The sequence below is a fragment of the Kwoniella dendrophila genome, chromosome 10, assembly GCF_036810415.1.
Source record: "Kwoniella dendrophila CBS 6074 chromosome 10, complete sequence".
Classification (NCBI taxonomy): domain Eukaryota; kingdom Fungi; phylum Basidiomycota; class Tremellomycetes; order Tremellales; family Cryptococcaceae; genus Kwoniella; species Kwoniella dendrophila.
Window position 1 is genome coordinate 288,457 of NC_089485.1, and position 17,592 is coordinate 306,048.

Here is a 17,592-nt window from a genome sequence, read left to right on the forward strand (position 1 = left end):
GACAGTGTAACAAAAAAAGCGACCCAGTTCCCATCCGCGCAACAATATTCAATTTGTCATTTCATTGCCAATACTTCCAGCTGATGCAAAACTCGACCGTCTGAACAGATTGTGGTAGATCAGAAAATTCAGCTCTGTATGAAGTCAATATGAATCTGATGGCCCCTCAGATTCAACTTGCTAGGGATCTATTGGGCAGGTATCGATAAAGCTACGACGCACAGCCCACGATTCTTAACAGTTGGTTATCCAGGCTTAGTGAAGAGTATTGTATCAGCAAAGACAACATGATAGATCGTACGGTAGAATTGGGAGGCCATTGGCGTAGTCATATTTGCATGTTTCTGGGATGTCATCCGAACATTACTATGGTACTTTGGGGATTCAGAATAATATCTGCTGTTTCTAATTGGATTCTGTACAAGAAAGCGACATCACCTATAATCTCTCTAGCGCGCCTTGAGCGCAAATTCTGTTAGAGATCTAGCTAGACGATGTATTGGCCACATGGATTTCACTTGATTATCATGTTTCAATGGAAAGATAGTTCAGCTAGCTAGCTATCTGAACAGAGAATGACGATTGCGATGAGATCCTTCATACGACAGGTCAGTGACCCCACGTACAGTAAGTCACTGTTTATCTTTCGCCGCAAGTGCGAGAACTACCATATCCTATGTCGAAGAACGCACGATAGCCAGTCAATCATGCATATACCATTCCCCTCTCATAGTCAGAAATGGATTGCTTCTTTTGTGATTTCATATCGTATGTCATAGGAGGATGCATAAGTGCTGCAGATGTAGATGCTGTCGGATTAATGCGGTATGGGCCGTTTATCTCCGGAATTACATTATTACGATAGTTATATAACTCATTTCAGTACATCCTATCAATAACCTCAAATTTGATATTGTATGTACAGTAATACTGATCCCACCACGCATATCAAGCAATGGCTCATACGTAGAATAAAGTCAACCCATCAGTTTCTCGATTCTCAAGCATCAATAGGAGAAAGCAAGTGATCAACCACTAGAATGTCGGCGAGTTGTTTGTTGAGAGTTTCCTTACATCGTGGAATGGGAATGGGAATGGGTTTCGGATCTAGTCCTATAACTCCACAAATAGCTTCATCAAGTAAAACATCATTAAGACATCTTCAATATTTATCAGTATTAACATCAACATCATCTTATCTTGATTCATCATACACATCGTCATCTCAGATAAAGCGTGTAAAACGCGTAAACACGATACAGAAAATGTATCGACGCTCAAGTTCAACAAAATCTTCGCCTAATTCACCTTCATCAACGAATCAGATAAAGGGTAATCAAAATCATGATCACGATCATAGTCGTGGTCATTCACATGAGCATGGGAACGGGAATGGTGATGGACATAATCATGAACATGGAATATTCCATACACACGCACATGATCATTCAGAAGGTGCCGAACAAATCATGCAAGCTATATCAAGTGGTAAATTGGATAGGGGAACAAGAATCACGTTACTAGGTAAGCTGAAATCCTAATGACTTATATTGATCAGGTAACAGGATGCATACAAAACTAATCATATATGTGCATGTTCAGGTTTGGGATCGAATGTAGCCCTAACATTAGCAAAAGGTGCAGCCGGGATATGGATGAATTCAGCTTCTTTACTTGCTGAAGCCGGACATAGTTTATCGGACTTGTTAGGTGTAAGTGAATTATTTTACTTTAGGACTAAAATTAAATTACACCTAAATACAGTTTTATATATGACTTAGTGATTGACAATAATCTTCACGAATTTTTTCATCTAATAGGATTTCGTTACATTAGCTACATGGCGAATATCTCGACGTCCAGCTACAGATAATTTCCCTTGGGGTTATAGTAAATTTGAGACATTTGGAACTCTTAGTGTGAGCGTGATACTAGTTGGAGGAGCTATAGGGATAGGTCTACACTCGTACCATGTGAGTTGGATATCAAACTCCAAACCGTGATGAGGTGAATCCGGCAAAGATGAGGACGTAACCATACTAACGGGAAATTAATTTACAGCTGTTACTTCAAACTCTGCTACCATACTTGGAGACCTTTCCCCCAGGTACACTCTTCAACTCGCTAGGCCACTACCTTCCAGCATCTGTACCTTCACCCTTACTAGAATTATTTCATTCTCATGGTCCTTCAGCTTTACCTCACGAACATGGAGCATCGGATGCAGCGCTAGCTGCCCACTCTCACTCGCATGACAGTGGTGGTCATTTACACGGTGCAGAATCAGGTGCTATACTGAATCCTCATGCAGCATGGTTCGCTTTAGGCAGTGTAGTTATAAAAGAATGGTTATATAGAGTAACGAATAAGGTTGCTGCTGAAGAGCATAGTCCAGTGTTGAAAGCCAATGCGTTACAGTAAGTCGTCAAGTCATTGCCTGTCGGATGGAAATGTTTTGCGATCTTTGATTTTCATCCTATCTCGCCTTCAAACATAAGATATGGTGGTATACTGACACCAATTTGTTACGCAGTCATCGTGCGGATGCTTTAACTTCATTAGTAGCTTTAACATCAATATTAGGATCTTCACTGGGTGGATACCATTTCTTAGATCCATTAGGTGGTATAGCAGTATCATTCTTTATTTTACAGCAGGGTTTATCTTTATCGAAAACTGCGTTTTTAGAATTGTTAGATGCTGGAGTGGATCTTAAAACCAAAAACAAATACTTCAATATCGTAAATGATTTGGTAGACGGTAAGGATTTGTTGGAAGTAAGGAATGTACGAGGTGTAAAATCTGGAGGTGAGTATTTCCCATCTGCATATACAGCGCAGTGAGAACAAAGTGGCAGGCAGCTTAAAGACGAGTCGTGAGGGAGTCAGGGTCGAGCGATGGGGGGTGAGAGCGTTCTGAAGCGAGGCAAAGTGAATATAGCTAATATATTGACTGATTATCTCTTTTAGGCCAAACCCTACTTGATTTGACGATAACTGTACCACCAATGATGTCAGTACGAGGTTCTCATGCTGTTGAACAAAGAGTCAGAGAGACTCTTATGAAAGCTAGAAGGGAAGTTAGAGAAGTCAAAATACATGTTCATGGTCAAGAAGAAAATGAAATAATAACGAAAAATGGAAATAAAATTGAAGTGACGAACGGACCAAAATCGGACTTCGGTAGAGAAGGTTGTTGAGCCCAATTATTGTTTTGTATGACTACAAAAAGGGATGTACTTTGTATATCAAGAGCAATAGTTTCATCACGTTTGCTGATTCACTGTTAGCTCACGATTGTCTGACAAGTTACTTCCCTCGTTTCACCTCGGCATTGAGCAGGACACTTTGTTACTTGTCAAGCTGTTTTGATGAACTTTGTGCCAACTGAGGACGTGTTAAGCGATGGAGAGGTATTGCCTTCCTTCACCCTCGGCCATTATCAATTCGGGCTTCGGCGGATGGAGATAGCATGACAAACCCGATGAGACCTTTGCTCATGTGAAAGTATTTTCGCAACAGCACAAGAAGAAGCTAGCCACGAGCGAGATTGGTCGTCGTAAGACAGTGATTATCGGTTTATTAGATGTCTATCACCGGTTGCCCGAGGGTCTAGCGCCAAGTTCAAGAGAGATGTAAGAAGAAAACGGTGTCTTATGGTTGTCACTGAAGATCAAGACTATTTATCAGTATCAAGATATGGGGATGAAGAATAAAATACCACCGAAGCATTCATGCATTCATGCAGCAATAATGATGGACGGCGGCCTATTGCAGTGATTTACGCTGATCAGTTGCCACGTGCAGTATATAAAGAGGGGGGCCGATGAGATAACCAACAACTCGGTGTGTTCAGGTGTTCAGGGGGTCAAAGGCTTTTATCGTAAGACTTGGCATTTTATGCTGTAACTATGATGAATTGTTTTATTTATCCGAGCGGTACCAGAGGACCAAAGGCGTTTTTCAAAGGGTATTTATTTTAAATGTTTGTTTGGTTCAAACCGACTTGTTATACAAACAGCCTTCTCGTCAAATCCAAAATATCGAATCGTATCATACTTATACATATCTGTTGAATCCGGTCTTATACATAGTTAACGGTGTATCCCTGACCGAGATTGTACATGGTATCGAAAGGGAGTGGTAGATTGCAACTACTACTGATGGTTAAATATGGTATAAAAACATCTCCTTTGAACCTTTGTCATAAGGAAATCAACGAAGAAGGAATGTAAACAAGCAGTTTGTGATTAAGCCTTTTAGACGAACGAAGCAACAAACAGAGCAGATAGTTTTGTGAACTCGCTGAGCTAACTTATAGGTTAAATATCAAGTTGGAGACTTACATCCGATTTCCGAAACAAGATAGATGTACAGTATTGTATTAGACCCATACGAAAACAGCCCATACAGCTAAGTTGCAGACCGGGGGCTTATTTTTCCTTTTTTTCTGGCAAAACTTTAAAAAGTGCTTAAAATTTCCTGAATCGTCACATCCCATATGTCCATAGGGTATTTGGTCGTCAAGTTATACGAGCGTAGACGAATGAGCTGGGCATACGAGCAGATACGGGGATTGTCAGAAATGTAAATGTCAATCGATGCTTATATGGTTTTATGTTTTGGCGAAAATCAACCACGTAATCGGAGCCGAGAGCATCATGTTTATCTTACTAGAAATACAAGTCAAAATTTCTTTTGAAAGGATGTATAACCTTATGGCCTTGTGGGGACCGACGGTCAACCGAAACAAACATGCATACCATATTACTGAATCATCAAATCGTCGAACGAGTCAGTAGTACCATACAGTAGCTGAGAATTACATACAGAACGATACCTCGGCTCCGTGTGAGAACAGAAGAGTACTAGTACTATTCTTTTTCTTACTACTATCTCTTCTTGCTTATCAATCTTCTTCATCGCCTTTCCCCCGTTCTCTTTCCTTTCTTCTTATTTAAATAATCAAAACCATATACCTCACACTCTCTTTTACTCTTTGTATTGTGGCCCGTTTTTAGTCAATCTTATAATCGTAATTTCCCCCCGTATTTTCGAGCCTGCTAAATAGACAATCGTCAGCAGTGCATCTTTAGTTGGAATTTTTTTAATCCATTTCGACAACCCCCTCTTTTGAAACACGATCACACTAGCTATCACTAGCAAAGTAGACGTAAACAAACAAAGCAGACGTATACGTTGACGTCAACATGGCTGACGGTCAACAAAACAACCATCTCAATTTGGGTGCACCGATCGGTACCAACCCCGGATCAGTTCCACCTTCATCAACTACTACAACAACAACATCATCTATTCCATTAAATACTGAACATCATCACAATGATCATGCTGCCGATTTATCTTCTTCAGGTAACACTTTACACGAAGAAGAATTAGGTGAAAAACATGGATCAGATGTTGTTGATTCAGAAAAATCTGCGCACAGACCAGCTCATAATCATCATATTTCAAATTTGATGAAACAAAAAAGAACAGCTAATGATTCATCTGAAGATGTAGTAGCTGATTTAGAACCTCATCATGTATCTGTCAATAAAGGTAAAGATGAATTTCATGCATTAGAAAGAAAATATTCAAGTATTTCTCAACGAAGTGGTAATGAATTACATAAAACAACTACAAGAAGATCAATTCAATCAGCATTTTCACATGGTGGTGGAGCTAGAGCAGAAAGACAAATTTCACATTTTTCTGCTGCAGATGAAGAAAAAGCTAAAGAGCAAGAAGAAGAATTTGATTTAGCTGAAGTTTTAAGATCAAGAAGAGAAAGTTATGATCAAGCTGGTATCAAAAGAAAAGATGTTGGTGTAATTTGGGAAGATTTAGAAGTTATTGGTGCAGGTGGTATGAGAATTAATATTAGAAATTTCTCATCTGCAGTAATTGAACAATTTATGATGCCTGTGATCAATCTTTTAGGTGTATTTGGTTATAATCCTTTTGCACCAAAACCAAAACCAATTTTATTCAAAAATTCCGGTGTTTTGAAACCAGGAGAAATGTGTTTGGTATTAGGTAGACCAGGTTCAGGTTGTTCGACTTTCCTCAAATCAATCACGAATCAAAGATCAGGTTACTTGGAAGTTAATGGTAATGTTGAATATGCCGGTGTAGATGCCAAAGAGATGAGAAAGAGATATGCTGGGTAAGTATAATTCGTCCCTAGTAATTTATTCGATTCACAATCTGATCTGCCATTTTCAGTGAGGTCGTTTATAACCAAGAAGATGATGACCATCTTCCAACCCTTACTGTCGCTCAAACTATCCGGTTCGCACTCTCGATGAAAACACCTAAGAAGAAGGTTCCTGGTGTTTCCGCCGCTCAATTCAAAGAAGATATGCTTAACCTCCTTCTCTCCATGCTTAACATCAAACACACTGCCAACACTATCGTCGGTAATGCCTTCGTTCGAGGTGTATCTGGTGGTGAAAGAAAGCGAGTGTCCATTGCAGAAATGTTCTGTTCAGGTGCTACCGTCTGTTCATGGGATAACGTGAGTCTAGTCAAAACGCATACACGATCTCATCGCTCATTCATTTCATAGTCTACTCGAGGTCTTGATGCTTCCACTGCATTAGATTACGCCAAATCACTTCGAATGCTTACCGATATCATGGGTCAAACTACTTTCGTTTCACTTTACCAAGCTGGTGAAGGTATTTACGATCAATTTGACAAAGTCCTTGTTCTCAACGAATCTCACGTTGTCTACTTTGGTCCTGCCAAAGAAGCTAGAAAATATATGATGGGTTTAGGTTACAGAGATTTACCTCGACAAACATCTGCCGATTACCTTTCAGGTTGTACAGATCCTAACGAAAGAAGATTCGCTGAAGGTAGAAGTGAAGACAATGTACCCTCTACACCTGAAGCCATGGAAAAAGCTTATATGGAAAGTGAAATTTGTGCTAGAATGGCTCAAGAAAGACAAGAGTATAAATCATTAATGGCTCAAAATGAAGATATAAGAGAAGAATTTAAACAAGCTGTCGTCGATCAAAAACATAAAGGTGTTGGTAAAAAATCACCATATACTGTACCATTCATGTCACAAGCTCTTACAATTGCTAAAAGACAACTTTTGCTCAAATTCCAAGATAAATTTGGTATTTACACTGGTTATTCAACTTCAATCATCATTGCTCTTATCGTCGGTTCTGTTTACTTCCGTCTCCCTGAAACAGCTTCAGGTGCTTTCACAAGAGGTGGTCTTCTTTTCTTAGGTCTTTTGTTCAACGCTCTTACTTCTTTCTCTGAATTACCATCTCAAATGATGGGTAGATCAGTTCTTTACCGACAAAATGAATATCGATTCTACAGACCGGCTGCTTTCGCTCTAGCTGCTGTGGGTGCAGATGTTCCTTACAGTGCTTCAAATATCTTCATCTTCAGTTTAATTCTCTATTTCATGGGTGGACTATACTCTTCCGGTGGTGCTTTCTTCGTAAGTCTAGCTATTTCATACCTGCATACGCTCATAGCTAATTAAAATGGCGTACTCTTAGATGTTCTTCTTATTCATCTTCACAACCTTTATGGTCATGAGTGCTTTCTTCAGAACTCTTGGTGTCGCTACAACTGGTGAGTTTTACACTTTGCATGCTCATGTTCCGCTGCTTACCTTCGTGACCAGATTATAACACCGCTGCAAGATTGGCGTCTGTATTGATCTCTTTGATGGTTACCTATACTGGTTATATGATCCCCGTTCAACAAATGAAACGATGGCTTTTCTGGATTTACTATTTGAATCCACTTTCATACGGGTACGAAGCTATCTTTGCCAACGAATTCTCTAGAATCAACCTCACTTGCGATACCAATTATATTATTCCTCACAACATCCCTGCTGCTGGTATCACCGGTTTCCCTGACGAAGTTGGGCCTAATCAACTCTGTTCTCTTATGGGTAGTACACCTGGTTCAGGCGCTGTCAGTGGTTCTGCTTATATGAACGCCGGTTACTCTTACTCCAAATCTCACATTTGGCGAAATTACGGTATCCTTCTCGGTTTTTTCTGCTTCTTCTTATTCTTACAAATGTTCTTCATCGAATACCTCCAACAAGGTGCTAAACACTTCTCCATCAACGTATTCAAGAAGGAAGACAAGGACCTCAAAGAAAAGAATGGTAGATTAGCTGAAAGAAGAGACGCCTTCAGAGCTGGTAAATTAGAACAAGATTTATCTGGACTTCAAATGAGACCTGAACCTTTCACTTGGGAGGGTCTCAACTATACCGTTCCTGTTCCTGGTGGTCAAAGACAACTATTGAACAATATCTATGGTTACGTCAAACCCGGTTCCTTGACTGCTTTGATGGGTGCATCGGGTGCTGGTAAAACCACATTGCTCGATGTCCTTGCTGCTAGAAAGAACATTGGTGTTATTGGTGGTGAAGTATTGATGAATGGTCGACCAATCGGTAAAGATTTCCAGAGAGGTTGTGCTTATGCTGAACAACAAGATACCCACGAATGGACTACGACCGTACGAGAAGCTTTACAATACTCTGCATACCTTAGACAACCTCAAGATGTACCAAAAGCTGAAAAAGATGCCTACTGTGAAGATATTATTGAACTACTCGAATTGCAAGATCTCGCCGATGCTATGATTGGTTTCCCAGGTTACGGTCTTTCCGTTGAAGCTAGAAAACGAGTCACTATTGGTGTTGAATTAGCCGCCAAACCTGATTTATTGCTTTTCTTGGATGAACCTACTTCCGGTCTTGATGGTCAATCAGCTTACAACATTGTTCGATTCCTTAAAAAGCTCTGTGCCGCTGGACAAAAGATCTTGTGTACCATTCATCAACCTAACGCTTTGTTGTTCCAATCTTTCGATCGACTGTTACTTTTACAACGAGGTGGTGAATGTGTCTACTTTGGTGATATCGGTACCGATTCAAACGTTTTAATTGGATATCTCGAAAGAAACGGTGCTAAAGTACCTCACGATGCCAACCCCGCTGAATTTATGCTTGAAGCTATTGGAGCTGGTTCAAGAAGAAGAATCGGTGGTGATTGGGGAGAAAAATGGAGAAACTCACCTGAATTTGCTACTGTTAAAGAAGAAATTCAACAATTAAAAGCTGATGCTTTAGCTAGACCAGTTGAAGAAGGTGGTAAACATACAGAATACGCTACAAGTTTCATGTTCCAATTGAAGACAATGTTGAACAGAACTAATGTCGCTTTATGGAGAAACGCAGATTATCAATGGACAAGACTATTCGCCCATATTGCTATTGCTTTAGTTGTCACTTTGACTTTCTTACAGTTAGACAACTCGTTACAATCATTACAATACAGAGTATTCGCTTGTTTCTTTGCCACCATTTTACCAGCTTTGATTTTGGCTCAAATTGAACCTCAATATATCATGTCAAGAATGACTTTCAACAGAGAAGCGAGTTCAAAGATGTATTCTTCAACCATTTTCGCCCTTACTCAATTATTAGCAGAGATGCCTTATTCAATTATGTGTTCAGTTGCTTTCTACCTTTTACTTTACTTTGGTGTTGGTTTCCCTAGCGCTTCTTCAAGAGCCGGTTACTTCTTCGTCATGGTAAGTATTCAATATCTACTTTACCATAAATCATAGTAATGCTGACATGTATTGTTTATAGGTCTTAATCACCGAAGTTTACGCAGTCACTCTCGGTCAAGCCGTTGCCGCCTTATCACCTTCTATCCTTGTTGCGGCTCTTTTCAACCCCTTCTTACTAGTGTTATTCTCCTTATTCTGTGGTGTTACCGCTCCTCCTGGAACATTACCTCATTTCTGGAGATCATGGATGTACGAACTCGATCCATTTACTCGTCTTATCAGTGGTCTTGTATCAACCGTTCTCCAAGATGTCGAAGTCGTCTGTAAGGAAAAAGAATTTAACATTTTCTGTAAGTTATAGAAACCTCTCATTTGTATAATGTACACCTAGATGTTGAGACACGTTTGCTGACATTTGATTCTTGGTCAGCTCCTCCATCTGGTCAAACATGTACCGAATACGCTGGAGCATATGCCTCAGCTGTGGGTGGTTACTTGAACAACCCCGATGCTACTTCAAACTGTCAATTCTGTCAATATAGAGTTGGACAAAGTTTCTTTACACCCCTAGAAATCAAGTATAGCACAAGAGGCCGTGATGTCGGGATCTTCATTTGCTACGTAATCTTCAATATCTTCGTTTTACTTCTCGCTGCCCGATTCTTGAAATGGCAAAGACGTTAGACAATTCTATTTTATAGAAAAAGGATGGTGTTTTGGTTATTCCTCTATCCCAACTCATTTTACACTTCCACATATCACTTTGATGTGTTATATAGATTTTCTACATACTTAATACCTTATTTACTTTTAATGTGAATATTTTTTTTTTTCATATATTCCAATAATATGAACAATAACGAGATGGACAGTGTTCATGACAAAAAAATGATAACCGTTGTTAGCATTCTTCCAAATCCGATAGCAATTGCCAGATCGATACTACTTGACTTGTACATGATGCGAATTTGGGCGGTAGATGTTGAGGCGGAGAAGAGGATAGAGTGCCTCGGGTATTGAGGAGGATCTCAAATGAAGCGAAAAATATAAACAATGAAACAGGCGATCCATGCCAGAGACATTGCATACAGTATTTCCTGTACCTTTATTCAATCCATCTATGAATGTTTATTCAAATGAACGAAATCTATTGGCAAAATCATTATATTTCTCAATTGAGTCTTTTAGCGATATTGACCTATTGTGCAGATCGATTACTTGCGATTCCAGTTCCTCTCTCTTCAATTTATTGTTTTTGCGAGATCGTCGTCTGGAGTCTCTAGCTATATTGCGTAAAAATAGTTTAGATCAGAATAAAATTGTCTTTCAAGCGTACGTACTTTGTATCCCTTTCCTTTCTCTGTCAGCATCGAAAGGCAAAAGACTAGTACTGGTATATCGCTAGATAATCATACAGTATACATAAATATATATTCTTAGTCAGTGAACAGGTTCAGTACGAAGCTATGTACCTGATTCACAAGACTCACGTCATTATTGGCACCTCGTGGTCGTTGTCTCGCTCTGTGGTCCTGAATAAAATCGGGTATAGTTTCTTCTGAAGGCTGATCTTCCATGGCCTGAATCAAAGATAGTTCCTCGTACAGATCAGTGTACCTGTTCTTCTCTCCTACGGCCTTGGAACAATGATAGCCTGTTAGGTAGTCATTATTTTGCTCTTGAATGCTATAGAGATCTTGCTTAACACCTGATAATTGACTTTCCAGTTCTTCAACCTCTCCCTGGAGCTTGCCGCTGGTCTCTTTCAATCGCTTCATATAGTTGGTTTGCTTAGCTCTATAACTTCTGGAATATTCGACAGCTTGAGATGATGAGCCAGTAAATACCAGTCTCAGTAGCGGCAATAGTCGTGGAAGCGCGACAAAGTTATCACACATGTGTATCGTGCTGTACTCACATTTATCAATCGAAAAGTTAGCAGTATCGGTACCTTCTGTCTCCTTCATTAGGTCTTGGAGGGCGCCGTCACATGAGCTGACGTCTTCCCCGCCCAGTTCCTTATCTATAGCACTCAACAATTCGACAAGCTCAGGATCATCCAGATCAAGTGCGAAATCTTGTGACGAAGTCTGAGTAGAGTTTACAGTCGACATTATACAGTGATTCCTAATAATGAGAAGATCGAAGGACGATGATCGATGCAGTGAAGGCTTAATGTCGTTTTGGCACGACACGGAATGGGAGTACACGTTATATATGAAAATATACTAAGTAACTCTTGCCTTCCTCATTGTATAAGGGCTTTGATGCCTTCTTGCGGAGCTCAAATGATCAAACATATACCGCCGAGTCAGGTCTTCTACAAAGTCAGGTTTTCAGTTGTTAACCGAGGCGAACAAAGAAAACTCGAAACGCCCAGCCGTCCAAAGCTGATGTACAGTATAACGACCGAAGCAAGGACTGTCCTTTCTTCTTGAGTAGCCACTCATCGCTGAGATCGCTGCTTTGTTTGACGATATGCTTCTCGTATCCTCGATGAGGTCATCAGTACGAAGGTCCTTTTATAAGCTCCCTGCATGCGCAACAACCGATGACAAGTATCCATAGTTGCACTTTCCCTCATCATAAAATACTCTAGTTACTTCCTGTGCAAATCGCAACAACTGTATCGCTGCTGCCATTTGTTCCATCATCCAGCACACAAGCCTGTCTCGATACGCACTGTTCATAACGGTTGCAGTAGTCCCATGTTTGACAGCGCTATTTGTAGAATTCCCATGGCTGAGCCTCTTCAGGCACACCTTCACCAGCTGTTCCGTGGTAAAGGCTGTATGGATCATATGATCGCATGGCAGTAACCGTATCAGAGGTTCTTGAGAGCTATATGAGCTAGATGAATCAGATCCTGGCGCAGATTCGACGAAGTATTCTACATAGCTACCGCGACTTACGCCTGAGCTGCCCCCTTGTTCCCGGTAAAATGAAACTTTTGATTGCAAAGCCTCTTTCTCTTCTGACAGTCTACCCACTTGAGCCTGGAGAGCGGAAATCTGTGAGGCTTGACTTTGGACATTCTCCACAAGAGCTGAATAGTGGGTGTCTTTCAAAGCGAATTCCAGCTCTTTTACTCTTTCTTCAAGCTTTCCCACTTTATTTTTCACCTTGTTTTGATGTCTTTCTTGTGCTCTTCGATCTTTAGGTGCCGAACATACTTTTGTCAGTGAGATACCATGGAGCGGTTGTATGTACTGCATTTGTCTAGAGGGTGGAAATGAAGTATACATGACGTTTAATATCGAAATACTCACTTTGCTCTTTTCTGCGCTCGTATTTCGAATCAGAATTACAAGATGTTCTTCGTTTAGTCTGCCTACGAGCTTGACTTTTGCAAACTTCTTGACCAGACGATTGCTCTCCATCAGAGGTAAAGACCGACCCGTCATTGGATGTTGGCATAAGGTACCTTGGATCAGGGTATACAGGGGAAGGCGGGTTCTGCATGGGCTTGGTATATTCATCATCGACGTGGACTTTCGTATCAGTATATGGATTACCATGGTGGCCCAAATTTAAGTCGGTAATTGCTGAACCCGTTTGATCACTTTTCTCTGTACCATTATACAGCATTTGCGAAGGTATATCAGTTCCACCTCCAAAAAATGAGTCATAATCTTCATTCCCGTCATAAGGGTAGCCTGAAGCTGACGATTCCGAAGATGGAAAGAGGGACTGCTTAATCTGCTCGTCAGTCCAGTCGGTAGGGTTCTTCAACCAATAAGCCGTTGTGTCCATTGATGATGTATGATAGTCTGCTAAGTGGTCGACCTTTGCTAAAAGAAAGGTATAAGGTTTATATCAGAGGAATAGGCAACTGCTGGATGCGCAAGAAATCATGATATATATTTCTCTCACTGAACTAATGGTTGGTCTATCATGCATGGCTGAGACTAAAACGAGAGGGCTAGGTCTTACGCTCTCCTTTCACTTCTTCAGCTTACATACGCCGCATCGTTCTCACAAAGGTTCACTCCGTTGATCAATTGTCAGAACAGAAGGCGATGCTTTGTGTCTGACACAATGATGGAACGACTCTCTTCGCCAATTCTTTTAAGGGCTAAAGGTGCTGTTTATGAGAGTAGCGTTTGTCCTTGACTGATTGCCACGTCATCGTCGGTACTGACAAGAGCGAGAAGTTCTAGATCTGTCAAAGGATTATAGTAACTGTTTTGGCGGCTCGATGTTTATGATTGATGATACAGTGACATGCAGAATACGTGTTGTATTACTGATAATGAGTATGTATATACGTCTATATGAATCTGTATCTATCTATCTGTGGATTACAATCAGTATAATAGTTCAATAAGTGATATTCAAGTAACTAGATGGAGGTAATAGGATACTAGCCTAAGCAAAATTCATTTACGTGGTCAACCCTTACGTAATCCAAACAGGCGGAAGGGATAGTTAGCCTGCGACTTGAGGGCCACAAAGCGATATTCTATTCTGATTACGTAACCTAACCTGAAGGTGCATGGATTCATTGCTTGTGGAGGTAGGAAGTTTCTTATCGCACAAGACATCATATACAGGTTGGAAAAAGGCATGTAATTGCCATGAAGGTATACATATACAACTGGACTTTTTATTGTGGCTGCCGCGCAGAATACCCCTATCAAGGGAGCTGGCAAGAAAAATTCGCCTTCAACAGAGTGATAGGCGAGGTTGCATTTCTAAGGTCAAAAATTAATCAATCATGCATTTGATATTCAGAGATCGTGAAGATGGTTAGAATTGATAAATCCCTATTGAAAAGTGGTGAGATTATTCGTGAAAGCTATACTTTCCGGGGAGTTCCAATGGTTGAGGAACTTACTCTTAGGCTATCTCTCTCTGCTCTGAGACGATGAATGTTGAGTCTTAGCTCATCACATTCGCTTGTTCGGTCTTCAAGCTCGATGATTCTGCTACTAAGCCTGTCAATTTCCACATCTTGGTGTCCGATCGTGGCTTCCAGGGTCTTACAATATTCCTTCAGGTTATATAATTTATCTTCTCTAAGTCTTTGTTCATTGCGCCTCTCTGCAACTCTCTTACGATGGTTGCGTTGTGCTACCCGGTCTATCGGAACGAGCGGGAAGTATCAGTCAGCTAGCTTCCACCACATCTGTCAGGAAGGTCAAAAGCGGTGAAGCTCTAGGTATATGGGCAGAAGTGTCGAGATTCTAAGAGGTGACGTTAAATGCCGAGAAGAAGCTTACTTAGCTCTCTCCTACGTTCCAATTTCTCCGTGTTGCTGTTTCCAATCGATACGAGGCCTCCACTCGATACCAAAGCTTGCTCTTGAGCTTGCCTCATATCTACTGGAAAACTTGACAGATGAGCTAGGCTACTGGAATCGAAACCTGATGGCAAGGGTCCTATTGAAACGTTAATTGAGTGGTTCTCGGCACTTCCAAGTGATGTTCGTGTGAGCTGCTTTAAAGTGGCGTCGCTTGGATATGTGAGGGTGAAAGCGGTATTCAAGTATGAAGACTCATCTAACCACTGATGTGTCTGTTCGACGTTGTGGTGATCGCGGTATTGGCAGCTTAAGTCGGCACTTTGAAGAGCCTGAGCATCTGACGAAGCACCACAGTCCATATATCTATTGCAGTGGGTATAATAAGCATCATTATCGTTATAAATGGCGTTTGTTTCTCGGAATGTGTTATCGTTCATGGTGGAGACGATCCTTCACAGCCGAGGATAAGGGAGATGTATGTTTCAATAGACTTAGGCAAAGTCAATCACCATATTTATAGCTAGCAAAGAGGGCAATTTGGGAAGCAATCTGTAAAGCAACCTTTGTCCCAGCCACGCCTTCGTTTGGATAGCTCGCTTAAATCGTTAGGACAGGGTGGTCACACTGCTTCTCAAGATAAAAGAGCTTATCGTGACAGAAACAACACATAGTCAGTGACGCTTACAAGGATTTCAGTTTTTAAAGTCAACAATGCATCAAATTGACTCTAAGACGAGAAATCAATCCAGTTTCTACAGCTCTTACTATTGACGGTTCTTCTCAACACGTAACAGACCTTCCTGTGTAGGTATCCCTGAAAATGGTAAAGAATGGGACATAATCGCCAAGTGAACTAAAGAGACATCGCGTCTGCTTCCAGGAACTGCGTAAGTAGTTCTTCATATTGATTTGCAGCATCCAAAGTATTCGCTTCAGATTGACGATGAAATGTTTCAAGAGGACTACTGTTGTCAAGCGAAAGCTCAATGGCAGGTTCAATTCTGTCGCTGTGCTCATGTTCGTACAATTGCGTCTCTGTATACACTGTCTGGGTCGGTTTACCAGATCCGCTACCTCGGTTGGACAGGGAAGAGTTTTCAGCTTCACTGGATCTTTGTACCGAGCGCCCTGTTGTTTGGTTTTCTGGTGAGCCGAATGAACTCAATAGATAGTCATGACAAAGTAAGGGTATTCTTTATTAGGCTAGTCACAGTGAGAACACTCACCATAATTTTCTGCCTCGGTCAATTTTGAGGGGAAATGCATTCGGAGGTTCGAGGCACTTGAAAGGGATAAACCCTCGCCGCCTTTCACCAAAGCGGAGCTTATCCATACGTTTTCTGGTTTAAGTTTCCCAGTAGAAATCTGATATCTGATAGGCTCTTTCAGAAAGTCTGTTGGATCGGAATGGCCTGATAGTATACCGCTAAAATCTACTTCTGTGGAATAGTATGAAGCTGAGTCAAGCGTTCTCGAACCTTGTACAATTTCCTGGAAATTAGCGCAAGAATAGGACGATCTATTCACGGAATCTGTTGGATTGGCTTGACTAGGATAAACATTGTGAAAATCCACTTGCACACTTCGGTATCTGTTTGTTTCATATGTTTGGCAGTTGGATCTTTTACAATTTTTATCATCGGTAAAATAGGATGTTTGATCCATAGTGTGTTTGCTTCTGGGGTATATTTAGTATGTTACACAAGGAGAAACTTTTCAAACTGAAAAAGAAGTCAAAAATCGATTTGATACAACACAATAGTAACGAAAACAGCTCACACAATCGTCAGAGAGATAGTTCTTATAGCTTGACAAAATGTGTTCCCACAAAATTACAAAATCTAGTCCTATCAGCATACACATAGCATCCAGTGAGTTCGAAAATTTGATAATATCTCAGAACATCCTTTCTGATAAGAGGACGAAAATCTTGAGACCCTGATAGGAAAATGTACCCGGATCCTGAAAGGCTAACTCGGATCTTGACGTATTGCCAATCCAGCTTGCTCAATGCTGTTCGTTGTTACCTCCTTCCTTTCAAGACTCACATGAAACCGGTTTGCGTTTGCTTGTTTCAAGTTGCTGATAACGTACGCACCAAGCTCCAATTAAGATATGATGTAATTGTGCGTCAAGTGCAGGCCAAACCTCCACTATGAGCAGAGTGAAAGGTATAATACATACGGAGAAATCAAAGAGGCATCATATGACGGTACATACATGTCGAGTCTCTATATTGGGTTGAGGATCATCCCCGGTATCTAGTAGAGTCGTTATGAGAACTTTCACCATCAATCGCAGAGATGCGCTCATTCAGGTGCTTGATCTCTTTGGCCTATCTTCCGGGAGAACAGTCAACACTTCGGATACGAAGATGCCAATTGCTTTGAATGATTTACGTACCAGTGATTCCTTCTCAAATAGGGCCTCCCTGAGCATACTTCGGAGCTCTTCATTCTCAGTTGTCAACTCAAGATACTTTTGCCGTAAAGATTCTCCAGCTTGTTTCTGTTCTCTCCTATAGTTTCGCTGCCTCAACGTATCTATATTTGGAAGGCGAGCTGTTAGACTTCTCTACACACAGTATCCAGTACTTTCCCTTCAATGAGCCCTATTCAAGATATTTAGTGAATACATAAACTGAGCTCGTTCGTTGTTTCGCTTTCTTTTCTTTGAAGTTTCGCAGGACACAGAAGTGGGCACTGTCGATACGGAAGACTGAGAGCTACAACCAAGTTCTGGCATATCCAACAATCCTAGCGTATCATT

At 40.9% G+C, this 17,592-nt stretch overlaps 3 protein-coding genes across 3 annotated transcripts; 2 read left to right on the forward strand and 1 right to left on the reverse strand.

Moving 5' to 3' along the window:
• Window positions 1-1,082: 1,082 nt before the first annotated feature.
• On the forward strand, window positions 1,083-3,199 carry L201_007084 (uncharacterized protein; the record flags this gene model as incomplete). Its single annotated transcript, XM_066222795.1, has 6 exons — window positions 1,083-1,524; window positions 1,603-1,712; window positions 1,821-1,973; window positions 2,062-2,417; window positions 2,534-2,808; window positions 2,970-3,199. 6 exons carry the CDS (start codon window positions 1,083-1,085, stop codon window positions 3,197-3,199), a joined length of 1,566 nt encoding a protein of 521 aa, XP_066078892.1.
• Window positions 3,200-5,209: 2,010 nt separating this feature from the next.
• On the forward strand, window positions 5,210-10,262 carry L201_007085 (uncharacterized protein; the record flags this gene model as incomplete). Its single annotated transcript, XM_066222796.1, has 7 exons — window positions 5,210-6,168; window positions 6,228-6,519; window positions 6,571-7,470; window positions 7,532-7,607; window positions 7,660-9,596; window positions 9,658-9,928; window positions 10,009-10,262. The coding sequence occupies 7 exons, from the start codon at window positions 5,210-5,212 to the stop codon at window positions 10,260-10,262; spliced, it is 4,689 nt and encodes a 1,562-aa protein (XP_066078893.1).
• A 2,037-nt stretch (window positions 10,263-12,299) lies between these two features.
• L201_007086 (uncharacterized protein) lies at window positions 12,300-13,331 on the reverse strand (the record flags this gene model as incomplete). Its single annotated transcript, XM_066222797.1, has 3 exons — window positions 12,300-12,419; window positions 12,491-12,732; window positions 12,848-13,331. 3 exons carry the CDS (start codon window positions 13,329-13,331, stop codon window positions 12,300-12,302), a joined length of 846 nt encoding a protein of 281 aa, XP_066078894.1.
• Window positions 13,332-17,592: the final 4,261 nt, after the last annotated feature.